At 42.0% G+C, this 16440-nt stretch overlaps 1 protein-coding gene across 2 annotated transcripts; it reads right to left on the minus strand.

Moving 5' to 3' along the window:
- Positions 1–64: 64 nt before the first annotated feature.
- Positions 65–11770, minus strand: PLEK2 (pleckstrin 2). Of its 2 annotated transcripts, none has more exons than XM_088167123.1 (9): positions 11605–11770; positions 8329–8493; positions 7256–7437; positions 6453–6544; positions 5932–6119; positions 5308–5409; positions 3373–3456; positions 2200–2278; positions 65–511 (listed from the first exon to the last, which is right to left on the minus strand). In XM_088167123.1, the coding sequence occupies exons 1-9, from the start codon at positions 11650–11652 to the stop codon at positions 177–179; spliced, it is 1275 nt and encodes a 424-aa protein (XP_088023249.1). In that variant the 5' UTR covers positions 11653–11770; the 3' UTR covers positions 65–176. The 2 variants fall into 2 exon arrangements, with proteins under 2 accessions (XP_088023249.1, XP_014724926.2); XM_014869440.2 differs by having other exon boundaries at positions 216–1233; positions 11605–11767.
- Between the last annotated feature and the right edge of the window lie 4670 nt (positions 11771–16440).

Consider the following 16440-nt stretch of genomic DNA (forward strand, 5'->3'; position numbering starts at 1 on the left):
GTCCTCAGATAAAACAAGAAATTTTATGAAAATAGTGTGTCAGCAGGCTGATCAGGTATTTCAATAATATTCTACATTCCATTTTACCCTCTCGTGTCTCAGTTTACACATAAATCTAAAATTGCAGTGTATGAAACCATTATTTTTCATATACTCGAACTGTACTCTCAGAAAAATCACATCTCTAAAAAACACAGGAAATTCAAATGCACTGGTTTGAGTTGTTCTTTGTAATATTTAATGGTATCAAAGACAAGCTTAGTAGCCAAATAATGGAAAAAATAATGACTTAAGATAGAAAAAGCAATAGTGAGAACTGCTACTATAGTTCTCTGTCCAAACGATGCTCCAACATAAATGGACTTACAGTAATAATCAGAAGAAAAAAGTCTTGGTTTTATGGCTGAAGGATTTCTTCCAATACATTCAGCACCAGAAATTGTCTGGAACTTCCACTGGTCTGATTTGATACTCAGGATCCTGTTCTGATGTGGGACATTACCAGTATTACCTATACGGTGGAGAGCAAGATCCTTTGTTCTTTTCCAGTCTAACAGAGAATTAAACAGTAGAGCAGATGGATGGACAGACAGACCCCTTGTTTGTTTTGCAATGCTTATTACCCTGGCAGCTGGGTTGTGGCTTAGCATAAGATTCATATGGTATATCAAGAAAGGCAGCCACAGACACCAGCACCTTTCATGACTTAGATGTTTCAGTCTTTACTAAGTTTATGAGCCCCTTTATAAAGGGGAAAGGAGCAAAACAATTCTGCTTTAAGATAAAGCACAACCTGGATGTGTCAGACATAGACTGAATACTTGTACAAAAGATCCTTTTCTTCCATCTTGGAGTATCTCGTCGTTTTTTTGTAAACCCCATTTGTCTGTATGCACCTGTTTTGGTCTTGGTTAGATGGTAAATTCAAAGTGGGGGAATTACTCTGGATCTACATGAGTTGGTCTGCATGGTCTGCCAAGAACTGGTAGGTGTTACAGTGATTCAAATAATGAAAATAGACTATTAAGGGAAAAACAACACTCCCAGACAAAGCAGGAACTTGGTCATATGTGTGGTTTGTCATTTGGCATGGAATCCACACTGCTCATGTCAGTGGTTTGATTGCCTCAATCCACTGCACTCGCTCTGCCTTGGAGCTGGCCTGGATGTAATAATGAATGTCATTTTTGGTGATGATTTTGAAAAGGTTGCCTTGCACATTGCCCTTCACTCCTGCAGAGAAAAAAAACCCGACAGATCAGGAGGGTGTACAGAGAAAATCTTTCTGGCAGATATGAAGCTTCATAGGGAAGAATTTGAATTTTGTGAATTAGAGAATGAAATCTTTCCTTTTTATTATGGATAAGATATCTAAAGCTTTTGTGTCTTTGCTTTCCCTCTTCAAAACCCCTTGAAGTGTTCAAGATCAGGTTGAATAGGGCTTTGAGCAAAGAGGTTAAGTGGAAGTTGACCCTGACTGTGGCAGGGGGATTGGAATTAGGTGATCTTTGGGGTCCCTTCCAACCCAAACCATTTGTTGATTCTGTAATTCTAAGAAAATATAGTCTAGACATTCCTGCCATAGGTTGTATGAACTACTGTGCACTCTAAAACGTATCTGTATTTGATATCTACACATTGTGCTTGCTGTCATAAAATAAATTGCTTTAATAGCAGAAACACTTATCTGTGAGGCTGAGGTTCTAGACAAATGCCTGAGCTAAGTCTGTGTTTCTGTGTTCCAGCAGAACTGTTTTTTTATTGCTGTCTTTATGTCTCCCCTACATTTGGGTTCTAGGAGGTCAGAAAGGAAAAGGTAATAGCATAAGTTGAAAGGACATAGAAATGGCTGGCATCAGAGGATGCCTCAACACTTTGAGTTAAATAACATCTAAAAAGGAAGTGTTTTCTATTTGTCTGTTAACTCTGGGATATTAATCAGTCTTAGAACTGTCTCAAAGGTCATATGACTAAGAAAATCCCATGTAGAGAGAACACCCAAGATATATATATAAAAAAGTCTCCTTTGGTGTGGACAACCCAGCAGAAGAGGGAATTGTGACATGCCTCTTCCCTTGCTTGCAAAGGGAAGTATGCCCACTTGTGCATACAAGTACCCATATATACAAACCCACCCCCAAAGACTGTATTTCTATGGCATAAACATAAATGCATGAAATTTTAGAGGGTTGTGCCCACCTGCTGGGACTCCGTTGTCCTCCAGAGCTGAGACTAGACACCCACGAAGAGAGAATCCACCTACTGGTTTGTTATCTTCCTGCAAAGGAAAGGGAAGCAAGGTATAGCTTGAAAATATAATTTCCCAGAGCACATGCATTACTATGCATTACTTCTATGAAGTTGGAGACATTATGCTCGTTTTTCCAGGCATGAAACATCTATGTCACAAGAGAAATCAATTAGAACATGTAATTAAATGCATTACTGTATTTTTTCAGTCCCAGATGTTTCTCTGATGTAGCTGGGCATGGTGTGGATCAGTTAAAAGCGCAAGGGTAGGCAATCACACAGGTTTTATCAATAGCAACATACTGAATTGTATATATTTCTGTAAGTATTTAGCTTGCTGCTTTTCACTGAGACTATATGGGAACCATCTGGCTCTTTTCCCTAGCTGGCTGGCACTCTTGTTTCTTGCCTTCAGGTTCTGCAGTTTCAGCTTATAGCCTTACAAGAATAAGTTGCAGTTAAAAAAAAAACCATGAAGGAACAGGAAACAAAAAATGAACTGGCTCTGTAAGTTCTTTTCACTGTTACATTATTTTTGTTCTCTTTAAGAGTCACATAAAGCATTTATATACATGTTCTTCTCGCAATCCTGTTTGGCTTTGTGGTACTCTTTGTGGTAAATATCTGAGTTGCTCGCATTGATTATTATATTCATGAACATAAATTATACTTTTCATGAGAAGGTTTAAAACTGAGTAGTAGAAATTCCTATAAATACTTTGGCATTAAGAAGACCTATTCAATGCCGAAATAAGGATGTAAAAAGTCCCAGTACCAGTATGATCCTCAAATGGTGGGATTTCAGCCCAGAAAAATCACAACCAGGAAGAAACCCTGAAGGACAATGGTCCCAGACTGTGAGGGTACACCAAAAGACCAGTCCTGAGAAGACTGCTGCCACTTGGCTAAGGAAAAGGAATCTCACTGGGAAAAATGACAGATCATGCAAGGATACAAAATCCTACAAGAATAACCTCCTAGGGTAAGGACAGAGAGGTCTAATTCCTGGAAATGGATAGAGGAACCAGAGTGATAGAAATATTTACAGCGTAATTGTATCTTCATTATAATGTTTATGTCTCTAAAAGGATTTCTGGGGATGGTGACTTCCCACTCACGTACCTTGGTGGGATCATAGTAGTGCAAAAAAGCAGGATCAGCTCTCAGAACAAATTTTCTCACCTTCCAATTTTTCCTCTTGTGCCCCTGCAACATGGAAGAATTAAAATTACTACCTCCTGAAATTACCATTTTCCTACAGGCTGTAGGGGAGACATAAATAAATAACAAAAAAGAGGATTTAGATTCAACAGAGAAAAATATTTCATAACATCTTAGTAATTCCCATGACCTTCTGCTTATCTTTCTTCTTCATACATTGACAGTCCTTTGTCTCTTCCTCCCCTGTGCTGAGAACTAAAAAAGCAAAGTGACAGGAACAAATGGTTATACCCATCATTCCAGCTTTTAATTTCAGATTAAAACCCCATGCTCTATGTGCTCCAAAGGGGTTATGTCAGGTCCTTTTGCAGCTCTCTACTCTCACCACAGCCCTCTTAATGCCGGCCATGGGTTTATGCACAGAATCACGAACAGGACGGGACTGCTGTGGAACGTCTCAAGCTGCTTTATTTTCCAGCATCAGTCTCATTACATGGCTGGGACAATGGGAAGATGCCAGCAGCTCACGTCCTCGAGCAGCTGCAGAAGTCGGTGTTACAAGGCACTTTGAAAGCTTTTTGACCAAGCACAAAAAGCAAAAGCATATTGACAGTAGTTTTATCCAATCACTATTAAGTACACATAACTTCGGTTAAAACAATCCTTGCATATTTGGAAGACAATACCTGCTTGTAAGCCTTAAAATACAATGCACAGAGCTTCATTATTAAGCTTAGACCTTCCTAATATCTTGCTAGATATACTTTTCTGCAGCTCAGGGAGTTATTCTAGCCAAGCGTTAATACACAGACCACTGTTCTATTTGTCCTTGCTTTCTACATCTCATATAACTTTTTTTGCTGACAAATCTTAGGACTCCTGCTTAGCTCCAATTGCAGTTCTGCTGTCTCTGAGGCCTGCTTTTTTGCAGCTTTCCCAAAACCCTCTGCTTTTAAGGATTCCCACACCCTCTCACTGCTGCCAGGCTTGTTCCAGGCCCTGTGAGCATCTCCTCTCCTGGAGGTTTGGTGCTGGGGCTCAGGGCCAGCCCAGGGCTGGGGCTGCTGGGGGCTGTCCCTAGCTGCTGCTGATCACGGGCAGAAGCTCCTGGGCAGCTCTCGTGTCCTGTGATGGTGATGGGGGGCTGCCCTGCCAGCCCGTGGGGATCCCACAGCACCCTGCCAACCCTCATGGCACCCTGGCAGCTGGAGGAGGGAGGGTTGGGAAGCGTCTGGTGATCCAGTTTGCACAACACCACAACTGGGGCTCTGGGTGCAAGGCTTCAGAGTAAGAGTGTGGCCACGCAGTGCAGGTAGGGCTCCATTTGCAGGTGGCTGTGCCGTGCTTTGAGAGAGTAATTGACTCTCATCTTGTTCATAGCAAAGATTGGAAACTATGTTTTGCAGATCTTGGAAACATGTTTCACTACCACCAAAACACCCATGTGTACATGAGTGACTGCCCACTGGTAAATGTCCACTTCATACAAAGGTCAAGCTACTCAACTTTGAAATTTGCTTATAGCCAGCAAAACATCAATCACTGTTCACACTACCTGGATGGGATAGGTGAAACCAAAGTTTTAGAAGTGAATGTAACACCTCTGGTAGGATTTGGAGTTTGTGTGATATTTCTGCTTTTGATGCTGTTTTGTACCCTTCTGTATATGTTCAATATGTACAGAATATCCAATTAATTCTGCCTGAACAAGTTCCATAGTTCACTTCTTTATAACTGGATATTCTTAACTGCAAGACCTCAAGTACAGACATGCAAGTTAGTTCTGCTGGGCACATCTGTCCAGCCATCATTGTGTAAGTCACATTTACTCTCTAAGGAACCCTAAGAGGTGTACATTTTCTTGTTTCCCAGTGCAAGTTCGAAGACTGTGCTTACCTGTTTCACTAAGAATCCTTGCTTCACAATTGTGCCACTTAATTCTGAGATGTTAAAATGCACCTCTTCCTTGGAACTGGTATTTTTCTTACTGGTCTCAGCCTGCAAATAGAAAAAAGACAGTTCCACTTTTCTTTTTAATCTAAACAGACTTTTAAGTACAAAATTCTGCATTTTATTTTCCATTTTATTTTTCTTAGCTGTTTTAGCTTATATTTCCTGAATAAATTCTACTCCATAGCTCTACTGCTCAGCCTTGTAGGACCAAGATTCATAGACAACAAATTACAGCTGTAAATCTGCACATACTGGTGTAAGTGCTGTGGCCTTGAGCTGTAGCACAACAACAGCACTGCCTCCAATACCTGCAGACACAGCACTGCACTCCAGGGACACACCTCTTTTAATGCCTAATTATGTAATTTGCAGATCCCTCCATAGCCATGTAGCTATTTGGGTCCAGCAAAAGCGCCAGTGTTAGTACTACTAAAAGGCTAGAGCTGCTCCTTCTGCATTTACTTTCTCAGCCTGCACATTTGCCTTTGGTTCATGCTGTGCACCTCTACCCCAAATCAAGTGACGAGGGCCAGAGAAGGTGCCTCTGCTGGCAGCTGCATCACTTACAAACATGTACAGTGCAGTGGAGTCGTCGAGGAATTTCTCCGAGGGGTCGCTGGAGCGGGTGGCCTCGGTGCTGCGGACTCCCACGGGCCTGATGAAGTTCTCATCCATCAGCATGGATGCCAGGGTGACAGCCTCGAATCGTGACACAGCAAAGCCGTTGGAGATGAGCCAGTCCACCAGGGCAGAACCTGCAGGAAGAAAGGCAGCTCTCATACCAAGAGAGTGTGCTCTTCTGAGGAAAGGCAGATGGTCTCCTGCCACACAGCTTTTCACTTGCTGAAATATTTTGGCACCATCCCAAAGATTATCAGAGGAGTGCAAAGTTGACCAGAAGTGTGGAGTTCTAAGTATGTTTCCATACATGCAAAGAGCAAGAGAGAAAGGTGTTGGAGAGCTTGGCTGCACTGCCAGGTTCCACTGGGCCAGAGCTTATCCCACTGTGAAAGCAGTAGAGTAGCTCCTTTGTCCCTGCAATGTGACATATCAGATGGGAGGTGGCTCTTTGCCTGCAGTAGGTGTACCTGTGAAGGTCTCTTTATATCTGTTGCCTTGATCCAAATTGCGGGTCAGCTTAATTCCAGTACTGCTGTCATACATTCTCTCCACTATGTTGCTGCAAACAAGAGCACAGCACAACATCAGCAGACGAGAGAGACAGGCAGAAATAGCTGCATACTTCTGTCAGTGCCTGGGATGTCCTCATGATTACCCACATAAAGATGGGAAGTATTCTAGGTACTCCCCCAGAAGCACTGTCCTAAGTACATTCCAGGAAAACTTTATTCTCTTACTAGCAGCACTAAACAAGATGCCTCACAAAGTATCTTTCAATTTAAAGCATTGCAAACTGATCTATAGTCAGCCCGATTTACCTGTTCAACACAAATCAAATTAATATAATTCTTCTCTTTCTTAATCAGTCTCTATTTCCTCTTATTTAAGATGATGCACCCTAAAAATCCTAGTCTAGATTCCAGATATCAGCTTTGAAAACAGCAACAAGGCACAAAGTCACCACCCGGTGTTCCCTGATGTTACATCTTTTGAGGTAATACATCTGCCCAGTGAGAACATTTGCAGCTCACTAGGAAGGTATTCAAGGCAGCAGTGAGGTGCCCTGCAGAACCCACATATCCCCAAAAGATGATGGTCAGGAAAAAGTGCATTCCCTGGCTAAAGCATGTGCAAACCTAGGACAGGGCAGCCAATTTAGAGATTCCTGGCCACACAGGAGCAGATCTGTGCAGAGAGGAGCTTCCCTTGACCCTCCCCATCCACTTTGCAAACTAGAGCAACAACAGAAGGAGAAATCATATACACTTACTGGAGGCTGATATTTTCTAGCAGTTTGAAAGAGTTCTTCATTCTGTGAAGTTCTTGTACCTGTACTGGATGACCAGCATGAATAGCTCCAGTGATGTCCAAAGCCCAAGAGTCACGTTCCTCCCTGGAGCAACATTCAAGGAAATAGTCTGTATTGGTTTTTGTCTTTAGTTTGATGAGTAGCTGTGGAGAAAGAAGGACAAAGCAATAACATCATTTAGCTATTTCATTCCTCTTGCATTTTGCTTCTTTTAGCACTGGCCCAAGTGACACAAATAAGTCTGACAGTGCATACAGTGCATCCCACCCGAGCAGTTCAGAGCAATTTGTGTTCAGAAGGATGGTAAGCACAAATCTGGGTTGGTTTTGGTGGTTTGTTTGTCTGTCTTTATTTGTTTATTGTTTGGGGTTTGGGTTTGCATATTTTTTTTTGTTTTTGTTTTTTTGGCTCTTCTATCCCCCTCAAATCCCTGGGTTTTCAGTTATTAACATGGTTTACATGCATGGAGCTCCTAGTAATTGGAAGAGAGCAGACCAGAGCAGGCCACACAGAGAAAATCTGCATTGCTGCTACCTCTGGGAGAGCAAAGAAACACAGGAGGCATGTTTTCTTCAAGAAAGCTTTCTACAGCAGCAGTATCCCATTGTGAAGGAAAAAGGAGTCTGATCTAGCTGCCTGGGAGTACCCCATGGATACCCAGTCTTTAAGACAGCTACCACAGATGATATTTCCCTTTTCTCCCACCCTCCTCAGATTTTATTAGGTTGTTCATGTCCTTTCTCCACACACTGTTGGGCTGATGCATTTACATTTTTCTCCTCACTGTGTGTACAGGAGTAGTGGTTGGGGTTGTTTTTTTGTTAATAGCTGACTCACATTTGGGCACAGAGAAGAGCAAAGACTGAATGAGGGAGTTCAGTGCTCGTCCTGGTTACACTGCTAGTGGCAGCTTGCATTTGGCTGGGCCTAATTCTGGAAACACCCGAGTGGTATGGTTGCAGTAATCAAAGAAGCCAGGAGGAGAGGAAAAGATAGGAAGAAGTTAGAAAATGAGTGACATTTTCCAGTCATACCGGTCTGTTCTCATATTCCAGGCATGGACAAGTAATAGTGCAGCCATCCAAAAGGATCCTGCCCTTTGGAGAAGGCTCCTTCTTGCCTCCTTCGATTTTGTAATACAGCAGCTTGTCCTGAAGCAGAACGAACCATCTCACTTTCCAGTTACGAACAACATGTCCCTGGAGGGAAAAAAATTCCACGGAGCTGATTTTAATACAACCACTGAGGAATGACCATATTCTCTTCTTGGCTTCTTGTATGAAAAGAAGCACAAGAAGTGATCATGAGTCCTGGTTCTCCCTGTAATGCCAGCCGTGGGTTTATGCACAGAATCACGAACAGGACGGGACTGCTGTGGAACACGTCTCGAGCTGCTTTATTTTCCAGCATCAGTCTCATTACATGGCTGGGACAATGGGAAGATGCCAGCAGCTCACGTCCTCGAGCAGCTGCAGAAGTCAGTGTTACAAGGCACTTTGAAAGTTTTTTGACCAAGCACAAAAAGCAAAAGCATATTGACAGTAGTTTTATCCAACCACTACAAGTGCATGTACCTTCAATTAAAACAATCCTTGCTTATTTCGAATACAATACCTGCTTGTAAGCCTTAAAATACAATGCACAGAGCTTCATTATTAAGCTTAGACCTTCCTAATATCTTGCTAGATATACTTTTCTGCAGCTCAGGGAGTTAGTCTAGTCAAGCGTTAATACACAGACCATTGTTCTATTTGTCCTTGCTTTCTACATCTCATATAACTTTTTTTGCTGACAAATCTTATGACTCCTGCTTAGCTCTAATTGCAGTTCTGCTGTCTCTGAGGCCTGCTCTTTAGCAGCTTTCCCAAAACCCTCTGATTTTAAGGATTCCCATATCCTTGAAATACACATTTTAACTAAAAAAATAGCACAGCTCCATCACTATAAAATCGTAGAGGAATAGAAAAGTGCTGTGCTCTTTCTTCAGCCAGGAGAACTTCTTTCCTGGCACGATTTGTTTCTTGTAAAAGCTCACATGAATTATCCCAAAGAGCTGATGTGGGTGCACACCTCTCTGCTGACAGCACAGGCAGCAACAGGGCTAAATCCAAAATGTGTGAAGGTTCTTGGCAACCAGCTCCTCCTCTCTGGTGACCATGGGTGGTGCCTTTTTCTCTTTCATTTTGACGTGGCTCTAGGTGCCAAGTGGTTTTGCAAGTGCTTTACTGGGTGAATTGGCTTTTCCTTACATCTCCCACTTACTGCTAATGAGAAGTTCATTTCAACCCCATCTGCCTCCAATCTCCCGGGCTAAAGCATTCCCTGTACTCCTGTTTCCTGTAAAGGAAATACACTTTTTAATGACAAAAGACTGAATAAAGACTGCTGTTGAATGCCTCATGGATTATATAACACAGACAAATCCTATTTTTCTTCTGTAAACAGCCCCCAGCTCTCTTTAGTCTGGTTAGAGGACAGCAAAGCCAGTGAGGGCTGGCACTGGCAGGCTCAGTCCTGTCTGATGGTGTCTGGTCCAGCTTTGCTGTGCAAGAAGCTGACTTGTGTTTCTACAGAGGATGGAGTGTTACAGCCAGCAGGCAAAGCAGGAGGTAAAGGAAGCTCTGACATCTGAGATAGGGTGGGAATGGCTAGAAGAAAGAAACATGTAAGGTCCAGTTGTGGCATGAATCAGAGCTCATTAGTTCTCTGTAAATAAAGGGGAAACCCAGCAATCTCCAGGTAAAGGTGGAGCAACAAGTCTCTACAGTCCAGGGCACTATAGATCCTATGTCTTCCAGTCCATACTAAATACGATTTATCTATCTTGGATTTGTTCTCTCCTTCCCTTTGCATTCCTGTAAAGTTACTTAGCCATTTTCCCTGTATGTTCTTTGCTATGGCTCTATTATTTACTTCTGGAAAACATTCCCTTTTATCAGGAGGTTGCCTTACCTTTTTTTATCTTTACTTGAATTCCACACATTCATTTCATATTTATAACGCATTACAGCGCATAATTCTGCCATTTATAATGCATTTAGATAATCTCCCTGCTTCTATTCTCTTCTTATGAAAGCTGTTTTCTTTACCCAATCCGATCCCTTTCTTCTTTCTTCTCTGTGGATCCTTGGTTCTCTTGTCCCTCACTTTCCTTTAGTTGTCCTCTTTGTGGTCTCCTTCCTGTCAGGCTGTGTGTTTGGGTGATGTTGTACAGCCTGTGGCAGTCACAGCTCCGTGTGCTGCCCATAACCTATTCCTCTCACACACTTGGTGCCTTGGCTTCCCATTTGAAATCAGTAGTCACTTAAGAGCCAAAAAGTACAGCTGTAGACCAGAGAGGAGACTGGGAGCTGGGACTGCTCTGCCCTTGCTGCAGAAGGCAGGATGGAGAATAGCCCCTTTTCCACATAGAACTTCATATGGCCAGTGTCTGGCTGGCCAGCTGGCCAGGAGCCCAGCCAGGAAAACTCCTGACCAGGATTACCTTCGTGTTAGCACCAGAAACACTGCCACGTACTGTAGAAAAGCATTTCCCTAGGCGTGGCAAAGCTTTGAATAAACCTCTCAATCACTTTTTTTTTCTATGCAATCAAGGACCATATTAATCATTGAGACAGAGTACTAAATGCAGTTTGCACCCCTTGCTAAATTGTGTCCTTGCGTTCCAACAATGATTGACTTGGTCCTACAGGGAGAAGTACTGGGAAAGTTGAAATCTTCCAGCTCTTTTCACCACATTTTGCCTAAATTTTATTAACAGCACTGCCTGAGGAGTATGGAAAAATGAAGTTATTTCAAATGCATTTTTGAGTTTGCATTGCTCTGATCCCCTTCAAAAAGAATAATCTATTCTTCATTCTCTCATATGAAATGGGAAACCCTGCACAGCCATGTCACTGAAGAAGGCACAAGGATTCTTAACCGGCTGCCAGAACTTCTCCTGTCTCTCCATCCTGCCATGGTGGCCCCCACTGCTGCCGTGGGTGTGCTCCCTGCAGAGGTGTGTGCGAGCTGCAGACATCTTGGCTTTCCAACACCTGGGCAATCCTGATGGCTAATTCACCTTCCCCTACAGGGATGCCGGCACAGGGAAGCCTGCGGGCGGCGAGTGAGCAGCTGCAGTCCATGCAGCTGTCCTGCTAGGCACCTGCACCCATCTGGAGGAGCTCCTTTGCCAGGAGCAGCAGGAGCGCCTCGGACCCAGCACCCGTCAGGGCTCCCTCGCCATCAGCCCTGGCTCGCTCCAGCCCCTGCTGGGAGCAGATTCCCTGTCGGAGCAGAGCAGCCCGCAGGGGAACCACAGCACTCACCCGTTTGACGAGGAAGCCCTCCTTCAGCACTCCAGCTTCCTCCTCCATCGTGGCCGCAGGGAACAGAGCAGAGCCCCCGCAGAGAATTGCCTGAGCCCTGGCAGCCGGTCCCTCTGCACATGATTTGTTTAAGAAAGCTCATTTTTCTTCGCTCCCCTCCTCCAATGTGACGCACTCTCCCTACCCTGTTTTTTTCTTTTCCCCTCCCTCCCTACCTGTGAGACATTAGTTAAACAGCGAGCTGGCTCTGATATATTACCTGCCCTCGGGGAAGTAAAACAAAGGGATGTCTAAAAAGGATCTTAAAAGAATTTCACAGAATTTAGTAGAGCAAAAAGCCACCAGCGAGCTGGCCAACATAAGCAGCTAGAAAATGACAAATCAGGTCTTGCATGAGAGAGGGAAGCAGAATTTTAAAACCACATTCTGCAAAACTTCAGAATAAACAACTACCACTTAAAATTTCTCATCTAACAAACCCATCTCTCAGGAGTTCTACAGAGCAGCACAACTTGTAAGCGTAACATATAGAATATGATGATTACAATGAGACTTTTACAAATCTTACAGTAACTTCTTTTGCTAAAAATTTAGTTTCCCGAAGAAGCTCCAAAGCACCTAAAAGTCCACTCTACTTTCAGTGACCCTTTGGTATATAAACCAAGATTCTCAACCTAATATCCTGAATCTACATAAGCAGGCTTTTAGTAAAGCAGCCTGATCCTTGAATACTGCAGTGACCTCTTGTACCTCCAGAATGCCTTGAAACAGAGTGCCTTTTGTCTAAATACAATCTTAGAAGTTTATTGTAGTTTTGAGGATTTTAGCCACCATGACAAATCTGTTTAATAGATTTGTCAAATCTTCTCCTGATGAAGTAAACCGGTATTAATATTTCAGAGAGTTCAGAAATAATCGCCTTTGCTGTACTGTCAGCATTCCATGACTCTCACTAAAATCGAGGTGATATATGTGGGCAGAGTTATGGACTGTGATAAGAAATACAACGTATAGCAAATAAACGAAAGCACTCGTTGCTATGTAAAAGAGTCCATAGGTCAGTAAGACAGTGACTCCAAGGGCACCAAGGAAAAGGAACAAACAAGTAATTTTCTTTATACATTTTTATAACTTTTAGCTAGGAATAGCAAGACACTGAATTGAAATCAACAGAGTCCTGCAGAGGCCATGAGAATACAGTGGGTGCACTAAACACTGCTGGAAGTTAGAAAAGTTGATTCTATATAAAGAGCTGGCTGAGATTTCAAAAGCAGAAGTTAACTATGTAGCTCCTTCTGTACACCTTTTGCCTCTTGGGAAAGGGCAGGCAGCTACAAGGCAACAGGCTCAGTAAGTCATATGTTTGTTCTTCAGTCCACCTAAAGAAAGTACAGTAACAGAACACTTGGAAAAGTACTTTTTGTTGCTAATATGTAATATTTTAAAAGTTACCAGGGGAAATGTAAAAAAAATATAAATGTAACCTTAAAATAAAGCAGAAATTAAATGATCTTTTTTTGTTAATTGAAAAAAGTAAGCTTCATCTCTGTATAGTATATATATATATATACACGTACATATATTTGTAGATAAAAGCTGTATTCAGAAGCAGAATCTTGGAAAAAATACCTAATAAAGTCAGCAGGAAAAAAAAATTCAGCTCACCACGTTTTGTACATCATAATTTCTGGAGGGCAAAAAAAGGAAAACTTGAGTCCAGGTTCACAAGAAACATTTCTGCTGCATGCATTTCCTGGACATGCACTCTTTATATAACTAGCTTAAGGAATACAGTGAGCCACCATTAGGTATTTGAGGTTTGACTTCACATTGTTCAGCTTGTTACTGCAGGCAATTTATTCAAGGTGCTATTTCATGCTAGAGAGGACAGGTAGAAGCTTGCAGGGGGCTCTCACTCAGACAGTGATCTCAGAATTGTTCCATAAGCAGTCCTCACTGAAGATCTGACAAACTCCTTTTCTCCAGCATGCAGACCACCCACAACCCTTCAGACAGATCTTGGCAAAATTAACGTTAGCAACGAAGAATTCTATTGTCAAACTGCTGGTGAAAGGTGAAGCAAACCTTGCCTTAGTTGGTCATTAAATAAAAGGTTTTGTATCAACTACTTATATAGAGTCTTCACTTCCTTCAATACCTTGACTCAAAGTATTTCTTCAATACTTTGGATATTTATCAAACACACGCCCCTTCCTCCCTGTCTCATTCTGTAGTTAATCAAGGCTGAAAAACTGCCCCTGTATTGCTCCCTGAGGCTGAGTAAACACAAATATTTCAGGGTCAGGTAGTATAAAATGAGTCAGTGCATCTGAGCTGTCGTATTCATGTATGGGCTGGGAATGCAAGTTCTGGCATTGAACTCTTCCGGTGGAAAAGGATGTGCTTTGATCTGTATAAACTTAGGGAGCTCTACATCGAATCTTCTGTGGGCCTTAAAACTCACTGAAGAGTATCAATTTCCTCAGATCCATTTTAGAGTGCTTTCCACATCAGTGTAGTATTATAACAAAAAAAAGAACAGTTGAGTGCTTGACATTTTCTTGCCTTCGAAGTGACTCCCATTAAATTAGTTCCTTTAGTGGATTAGGGATGAAACATGATGAAAACAAACCACATCAAAATAAAGCATGATGAAACATTTCTAGATAGAAGTAAAAGACAACAAGTGTTCAATACTATTCTGACATAACAGCAATTTAAAAATTAACTGTAGAAAGGTGGAAGCATTTGGAAACAGCAATTTCATTGACTACACTCTTAAAAATCAAAGTGCAGATTCTGCTCTGAAGAACAACACACCAGCTCCACTGCACCGAAAGAAAAAACCCATGGGCCAAAATCAGACAGAAAATAGCAAGGATTTGTCACTGTATTAAAAACCAGACAAACCACAACAGCCCCACAAGGCCGCCATGTGGAGATGTTGGCCTTGTGATTACAATTGCGCAAACAGCTCTGTAGCTATGAACAGCAGGAACGAACAGCAGGAACGAACAGCAGGAACGAACAGCAGGAACGAACAGCAGGAACGAACAGCAGGAACGAACAGCAGGAACGAACAGCAGGAACGAACAGCAGGAAGAACAGCAGGAACGAACAGCAGGAACGAACAGCAGGAACGAACAGCAGGAACGAACAGCAGGAACGAACAGCAGGAATGTGCTGCCCGGATTTAGCAACTCAGAGACATTGGCAAAAACCCTTCTCTTTTAAGCACTTGGTAGGCAAAGGCAGTTCTACAAATAGAAAAAGAGCCAGGTTGAGACACAAGGCATCAGCTCAGTAACTCGTGAAGATCTTTAAGCAGTGCAGCTCAGCGAAACCCCAGTACTCCCTCACTAATGGGCCTTCAAAACACCCATCTTACACCCTCTCCTTCCCGCTTCTGCAATGCATGAGAAGGATCCACCAGGTTGTCTTGTACCTTTTATTTATTCTTGGTTGAAATATGCTCAAGAGAACGAATTGGGAGAGCCTGATTTTTACTGCCAGGATAAGCAATTGGAATGCATTTACCTGAACCTGCTTTGCTCTCATCCTCACCATCCTGGTCACTTTTTTCAGGCACTTAGAACCGACTCAGACTTTTACCCATCAGCACATTCCAGCTCTAACTAGAAAAGGTCTGGTAGCTACTGAAGAAATTAAAAGAATTTCTAAGTTACTGAAACAATGCTCACCAATTAACAAACCAAAAGAGCTCTCACAGATTATACTAACTGTAATCCCTTCACTGCACTCCTTCCTTCCTTGGAGCATTCGCGGCTCACTCATCAATCCTTTTTCCTTTACAGAATAATTATGGCATGGAGATCACACAGTAACAGAGTTTTAAAATCCTTTGTTCTTTACTCGGAGTACCCACCTATTGTGTTTAACAGAAGTCAAATCACTATTTTAGTGAATGGGCACAGTTGGAAGGTTGCTGAAAGCAGCTCATACGCAGCTACTGAAAAGACAATTTGAGAAAATGATTAAAAATATTTTTTTCTTAATTTTGCGAATTTACACCTTCAAGTATTTTTCAACATTCTGTAAAGACTGAAAGTTATTTACCTTTTTTGGCTTTGCTTTACTATCAGAGTTGAGTACACATGAATTTCTCTGATACTCCAGCATGGATGAGCAACACATTGCAATATGTATGCCCCTTCAGAATGCCTTTTGTGGCAATACCACCTAGCAAGTATATAGTTCGTATCATGGCAGTAATAAGAATGCCTAGTTAAAGCTCAAAGCCTCATTCTTCATGCATTTTCCCTCTAGCATCACAAAATATTAAGGAAAAAAATGGGCAGTATGGGACATGACAATAAAAAAAAATACCAACACATTTAGAAATCTAGCAAGTTGGAAAGGTTACTTAAAAAGCACAACTATTTCCCCTCAATTCCCACTGACAAGGAAAATGGGATTTTAAATTTTTCTTTTAATCTCCAATTTAGAAAGCACTTGTTTCTCTTCTTCAGAGAAGATAAACAGATTTTTTCTGGAGTATCTTAGTTCAGTGTAAATGTGAATACAGTAGGCAGAACTGAAGGTCCTGTTGCAGTGAGCTCACAAGACAGTGCTGCCCATTTTGAAGTATGCTATACCCACCTATCAGAGCAAAGTGCAACTATATATAGTTTTTCATTTATCAGCTATGTTTATTGGAATGGAAATAAGCTATTTTTTAAGTTTTCAAGTTCTCGGTCCCTAAATGCAGATGATAAACAAAGGAAATGCTAATTTAAACAAGTCTGCATCAACAAACTTGCAAGCAAAGCATTAATGTAAAATGTTTTGTTCCAGTCATTCTCAGCTTGATTTAAA

Source organism: Sturnus vulgaris, chromosome 6, assembly GCF_052056855.1.
Source record: "Sturnus vulgaris isolate bStuVul1 chromosome 6, bStuVul1.hap1, whole genome shotgun sequence".
Classification (NCBI taxonomy): domain Eukaryota; kingdom Metazoa; phylum Chordata; class Aves; order Passeriformes; family Sturnidae; genus Sturnus; species Sturnus vulgaris.

Coding starts and splice junctions, on each gene's coding strand:
- PLEK2 (XM_088167123.1), bottom strand. CDS start 11,652: ATGGAGGAGGAAGCTGGAGTGCTGAAGGAGGGCTTCCTCGTCAAACGG. Junction 6,545..7,255: donor CTAGAAAATATCAGCCTCCA/GTAAGTGTATAT, acceptor TCTTGTTTGCAG/CAACATAGTGGAGAGAATGT. Junction 512..2,199: donor GGACAACGGAGTCCCAGCAG/GTGGGCACAACC, acceptor TCCACCGTATAG/GTAATACTGGTAATGTCCCA.